The 6,217-nt window shown below is 33.8% G+C and overlaps 1 protein-coding gene across 3 annotated transcripts; it reads right to left on the bottom strand.

The window, feature by feature from the left end:
• Positions 1-506: 506 nt before the first annotated feature.
• Positions 507-3,140, bottom strand: LOC106294956 (protein EARLY FLOWERING 3-like). Of its 3 annotated transcripts, XM_013730690.1 has the most exons (6): positions 2,856-3,140; positions 2,678-2,777; positions 2,357-2,604; positions 1,651-2,201; positions 1,515-1,566; positions 507-1,425 (listed from the first exon to the last, which is right to left on the bottom strand). In XM_013730690.1, the coding sequence occupies exons 3-6, from the start codon at positions 2,567-2,569 to the stop codon at positions 694-696; spliced, it is 1,548 nt and encodes a 515-aa protein (XP_013586144.1). In that variant the 5' UTR covers positions 2,570-2,604; positions 2,678-2,777; positions 2,856-3,140; the 3' UTR covers positions 507-693. The 3 variants fall into 3 exon arrangements, with proteins under 3 accessions (XP_013586144.1, XP_013586136.1, XP_013586151.1); XM_013730682.1 differs by having other exon boundaries at positions 2,678-3,140; XM_013730697.1 differs by having other exon boundaries at positions 1,651-2,198; positions 2,678-3,140.
• Positions 3,141-6,217: the final 3,077 nt, after the last annotated feature.

Genomic DNA, 6,217 nt, shown 5'->3' with positions numbered 1-6,217 from the left:
TTTTATTTTGAAATGTCTTTTTATTTTGAGTGTAGCTTTGTTTTTGCGTGGACACAACTGATCATTGTTGTCTCCTTCTACATATATATCATTACTTCAATGGCTAATAAAATTTAACTTTACAGATGAATATGGATAGAGGACTGGTATTGTTTAGTCTCTAAGCATCATAATCTTGTTGTGAACAAACACAAATTACCCACAGAAGAAAGCAAAGAAACTAAGAGAGAAGACATGATTGAGGCAAATACTCATTTTAGGATTTGTATACTGATGATGAGAATGAATTATTTACAACCCCTTAAACTTGTATTTATACTACCTCAAAATCCGATATTCTTTTTCCCTTTAAGATAACATCTTTATCTACTAAAGACATTTTGTCTGGCCCAACTAATGTGACTTTTTTACTAGTTCACTGAAATTTAAGTCAATTCCAGAGTTAATTATAGTCTTCTTGTTTTGTTGTTCTGGCATTTCCATAACCCTTCAAAATTGGAATGTTATTAATAGAACAAAAGAATCTATCATTTATTTGCTGTTTGTCAATACAATATCAGTATAAGATGTGTGTATGCTTTATGTATAGTGACAGTATTGATTTACATCTTCTCATGAAGAGTAAATAGTATAAAATCTAAGGTATAAGAAGAAGAAATTATAAAGAAAAAGAATGTGGAGAAAGTAAGAAAACTAACTAATCATATGATCTGAGTCCCTCCTTTCTTCCTGAATAGAACGGAAAATTCTTGCAGCAGATTCAGAGGCAGATGTTGAGTTATGAGGAATGGCTTTAATGGCACCAGAAAGTGGTTGCTGTTTCTGCTCATACTCATCAGTGTGATGAGTAGGCTCTGTAGGAAAAAGTGGAAGAACATCAAATTTATGCTTCTCTGGTGGACTTGAAGCTGTACTTCCATGTACCTCACTGTCATTAGACTCCTGAGACTTCTTTAACGAAAACGGAATCGCTTGAGTCATGTGGCTAGATGTGCTTGACCATCTTTGAAGCTGACCAAACGGGTTTGTCTGGTCAAGTACTGCTGTCCTCGGTGGGAAGCAGTTGTGGCTAAACTGAGTAGAAGCAGGGAACCTGGAGGGCGAATCTTGTCCATAAATAGGAACCATGAAAGCTGAAGGAGGAGGAGGACATGGACCTGCGTATGGTTTATAGACCAGACCTTCTGAAGGAGACATTACAGGAACTAACCACTGGTTTTCTTGTGGAGGAAGTAGCTGTTGTTGCCAAATTGGGGTCATGAGCTCTTTGCTTATGAATGGTAAAGGAATCTTTGGTTTCATATGCTCTGGATAGGCTTCGGTTACAGGTTTTTGATTCTCGGTGTTTGGTCTTTTAAACTTTGAACCACCATTGATCTTATTTTTGAGAACCAAGTTTGGCGACTTTGCAACCATTTTCTGAACCTGCATTTTGTTCAGGTTCATGGTGAGATCAGATGGAAGCTGAAAGGCATTAGGAAGCATTGAAACAATCTAGTTATTAGCAACTTTACCATTATCAGTCTATGCAGCTCAAAGACTTGAGTGGCAAAGATCTTCTGCTGACTGAAAATACAGCAAAATATTTATGAATCTGGAATCATAGCAAAAGAGAGAGAGATTGATATAGCAAGTGAGACGGATACATACCTGATCATATAAGCTCTCATCTTCCAAAATCTCTTCTCACCTATCACTCTGGCAACATCATTAGAAGTTGCACTCATACCAGACAAAGAGTCTATTGCAGAGCAGTCTGAGGCATCTTGTTCACATGGAGGCACAGTTTTGGGGGTTCTTCTTCTATACAGTTGAGTTTTCATCACACTAAGAGACCCATTATTGCTTTCATCTTCCAAACACTGTAGTGGCAAAAGTAATTCTCGAATATCAAGATTGTTCAGGAGAGGTTTGAAACCAGCAGCTTCTCCTCTTGATTTACTGGTACTGCTATTATGAAACTGTAGTGACAAATCTGTGTTTGCTTTTGGATCTGTCTCCGGGAGTCTAAAAACAGGAACCTTAAGAGAATCCAAGTTGGTAAGGTTGTACTCATTTTGTTTTATTGAACTAGGTTTAACTGATGATCCTCTAGGACTTGGATAAATCATGCCTTTTTTATTCACCTTCCCTTCAAGATTTGATGCTGGGGAAGTGTTGTAGTTTGGTGATAACTGATTCATTTCAGATCGATCAGTCTGCTGAAAAAAATAAAAAAAAAGTATTCAACAAGAAGTCATATTCAATATGGACAATGTTCATTCTGTTTTGATCAATTCTTCATCTCACCAAGAGTATGCAAATGGCACATACATAATCAAGAACTTGAAGATTAAAAAGTGAGCAAATAACTCACGAGACAAGCGTTGTTGGCTGGAGGAGGAAGAGACAGTGAGAGAGTGGAAGGAGAATCAGAGATCTTGTCGGTCGGAGATGGAAGAATGGAATGTTTATATGGAGACATTGTTTTGCCATCAAATGGCTGAGACAAGCCTCCTCGTTCAGTATCTTTCACATGAACCCTTGGGAACAATGGAGGAATTGTTATCCTCTTCGCCTCATCTTTCATTCCTCCAATTTATCTTCTTCTTGGTCTTCTTCTCCCTACGATCAACCAAACCATATTAATACCTTTCCCCACACGTAACCTCAAGAAAGAACAATAATGATTGGTTACCTTCTGAAATAAGTCAAGATCAAATAATACTTTAGATCGAAAAGAGTAGAATTTCTTTCTTTTTTTTTCTTTGCTAATTAGATGGGAAAGCTAAATCCACCTGAAAGAAACAAATCTTATGAGAGAAGATCAAGAAGAGCATAAGCAAAAAGAAGATATTATGTTTGTGTCGCCCCACAATGGATTCTATACGAGGGGGACGACAAAACACTTCTAAAGGTTTGTGTGTGTATGTGTGACTCTGCGATCATGTCTGGTTCCTTCAAGTAAAGATCCTAACTCACGGGAACTCGGGTTTCAGATTAAACGTGGCGGGTTTTGGTTTGTTAGGTTCGAGTGGTAGGAGAAATGGCGTGTGGGAGGAGTTGTTCGTGTGACTCGGTCTCTTTACATAACACAGCCACATGTTTTCAATCTCTCTCGTGGCTAACTTAAACTTCATCTCCTCCAAAAGAATCTAATTTGGGACTATCTTTTAGCGGAAATATCTGTTTCTGATCACAATCATCTGACACAAAAGTGGAGAGAAGAAGCGTGTTTGGTCGGAATGTGTCTGTTCCCGGTTTAGACGGACCGGAAATAAATGTTTCAGCAGAAAACCAAAGCGTGTTCGGTCGGAATTCGCCAATCACGACGTCTCGTGGTTTTGTCAAAAGTTAACGTGCGGTATAAGCCCTGTTTGGAACCACGTCAGGGCGGCAACCCGAACACAGAGAGTTACCAAAAAATCGGAAGTACTCGGAAATTACGCGGAACCTAGTTTTAAATACAATTTAATATATTTATAATATATTTAGTTAATTTTAAATACGATGACACATGTTGTTAGACATAATTATATACTTTTTATATAAAATTTTAAACAGTTTCTTTTTGATTCATCAAACATTTAGATTATGGTGTGTTTGGTACGAAAAATCCATAAATGAAGTAATTATGTGTTTGTTTTAGGTTTAGTAGCTAATGAGTAAAATATAATCTCAACTTTACACGGACAAAAAAAAAAAAACTTACGCGAAATTAGGCGATCAACGCGGAAATTAAACGGTCTTAAGCGGGTCAACACGGCTCAACACCTAGCTACACAGAAATTAGGCGGTCAACGCGGGAATATTCGCCACGGTCAACCTCTGGCTGCCTAGGCGGCCGCGTTTTTGAACATGGGGTATAAGTAAGAATCGAGAATATTGAGTCGTACACATTTTTCCATTTAATTTCTAATTGGATTAAATCAGAATATTTTAAACTTTAAAAATATCTATAAATAGTTATAGTATCAATTCAAATATCATTAGAATATGTTATTATTCATATATTCAAAATATTTAATAATAACTTAAACAACGAAATCATTATATATACAAAGTTTTTCATCATAACATAATATCTTTATTAAAGAAAATAAACTTGAAAATCTCAATGCGTTTAAAATATTTAGTAATAAATTAAATATCAAATTCTTTATATATGATATTTTTTTAGTATAATAAAACTATTTTTATAGCGTTAAATAAACTTGAAAATACTCATTTATAATTAAAATTGTATGCAAAATATATATATGGATTTATCTTTCTTTTTAATTTTTATAAGTTTTTCTATGAAGAATATTTTTTGGATAACACAATGTAAACTATTTTTATAGTATGATAATTATCAAATCAATGAAATTCATTTTTAATTGAAGGCTAATTATAGATTAACAAATCTAATCATTCATTAATATTGATAAATATTTTTTAACACAGTATAAACTATTTTTAGATGATGATAATTATTGAATCAATCTAATTTGTTTTAAAATTTAGGTTAACTATATTTTAACAAATCTTATTATTCATTAAGATTAATAAAGGCTTTATATCCTAAAATAAAATATTTTTAGATAATGATCCTTACTAAATCAATGAAATTAGCTTTCAATTTATGGTTAATTATATATTAAATTTTTAATTCTTCATTAAAGGTATTAAAGACTTTAGCCGCATTTTTTTTTTGTCATCAACTTATAAAACCAAACCGGGTGACAGTATCCATGTGAACGACAAAATACGGTTGCTTCCTAACATTGCGTGCTAGTCCATCCGCCTTTGAATTTTGCGTCTTTGGTACATAGATAATCTCTGATCGGGTGAAACTCTCTTTCAGAAGCTTGACATCTTCCAAATAATTTGCAAAAGCTGGTCATTCTTCTGGTTCCGAAACCATCTTCACCAGTTGAGAACAATCCGTTGCAAACGTAACCTGATATTAACGTAAATTCTTCATACTTTTCATTGCCCAGAGTAGCGCTTCCATCTCCGCATGAAGGGGGGAGAGACTAGCCCTAACATTCCTTGCCCCCAACAATCCATCAAATCTTTCTAAGGTGTTGAACCAACCTTGTCCAGTAAAGGTATAACCCTCTTTCCATGAGCCATCCGAAAAAACACCATCTTCCTGGAATTGACGGCATTATCGTATTTACAATTTGTGGCGTTGTCCTCTGTTCATTCAATATTTGTGCCTCAGCCCACAATATTTGTGCCTCAGCCCACAATATTGACTTTAACCGCTCTAACTTTTAACATGAGAGGTTGAATGCGAAAAATCGGCAAATAATAGTATAGATATAGTTTGGCTTATCCTCTTAGAATTATAAATATGTATTTATAATTTATGTATAAGTTGATATATTGTTTTGGGTTAGATTTATGAGAGAAAATGTGAAATCTTGATTTGGAGTTGCGTAAATAAAACTTGTAATTTATTGAAAACACATCGATTACTCGAGTATTAAATGTAATAAGGGCCGAATCTAATTTTTATTTCACAATTTTGACAATGTACAGGTTATATCACATCACACACTTTTTAAGTATTTATTAGATATTAAGTTAATCTTAATCTATACTATTATTTGAGAATTGAATTTGCTTATTTGTCATATTCTCCATGGTTTTAGACAATTTTCTTATTTTTCATATTATTATAATTTTTGATTAATGAGTCATAAATTTAAGGGAAAATTGGAAAATAAAGACATTTTATATTTCGATTTGTCAGAATAGGACTTTTTGAAAATTATTTAGGTAAGTAGGATTTATAATTTTTTAAATACCATATTGCCCTCAAATTAGCATAGTTAAGATTTATATAATTAATATTAATATTTTGAAATATATTTAACCACTTTTAAAAAACAAAAAAAAAAGTAAAAACAAAAAGTAAAAATAAAGGAAAAACAATAAAAAAAGTAGAAACAAAAGTCGATTTACCCTAGAGATTAACGAACCTCTCTCATCTTCTCCGTCGAAAGCTTGAAGCTCCTCCAATGGCGATTTTGGGTAAGAACAAAGCCATATCGTTTCTTCACTCTTTAACTTTCATTTTTCATCTCTAATCTAGTTATTTTCGTCATTCTCTTCGTTATCAGCCTGAAGAATTGGAGATTTGTTCTTACTCTACGACATCGTCGGACGCTCTTCTTCTTCTTCCACCATCAATTTCATCAACATCTCACGTTTCTAAGAAGGTGAGTTTGCGATTACTTGTTTTGAT

This window comes from Brassica oleracea, chromosome C1, assembly GCF_000695525.1.
Source record: "Brassica oleracea var. oleracea cultivar TO1000 chromosome C1, BOL, whole genome shotgun sequence".
Classification (NCBI taxonomy): Eukaryota; Viridiplantae; Streptophyta; class Magnoliopsida; order Brassicales; family Brassicaceae; genus Brassica; species Brassica oleracea.
The sequence above is the reverse complement of the archived record's forward strand: the minus strand, read 5'-3'. Positions and strand labels throughout refer to the sequence as shown.

What these genes read in the sequence shown, in the direction of transcription:
- LOC106294956 (XM_013730682.1), bottom strand. Translation starts at nt 2,569, where the DNA reads ATGAAAGATGAGGCGAAGAGGATAACAATTCCTCCATTGTTCCCAAGG. An exon ending in ATGAGAGCTTATATGATCAG is followed by an intron (nt 1,567 to 1,650) that starts GTATGTATCCGT and finishes CTGTATTTTCAG; the next exon opens with TCAGCAGAAGATCTTTGCCA. An exon ending in AGCTGCATAGACTGATAATG is followed by an intron (nt 1,426 to 1,514) that starts GTAAAGTTGCTA and finishes AACAAAATGCAG; the next exon opens with GTTCAGAAAATGGTTGCAAA.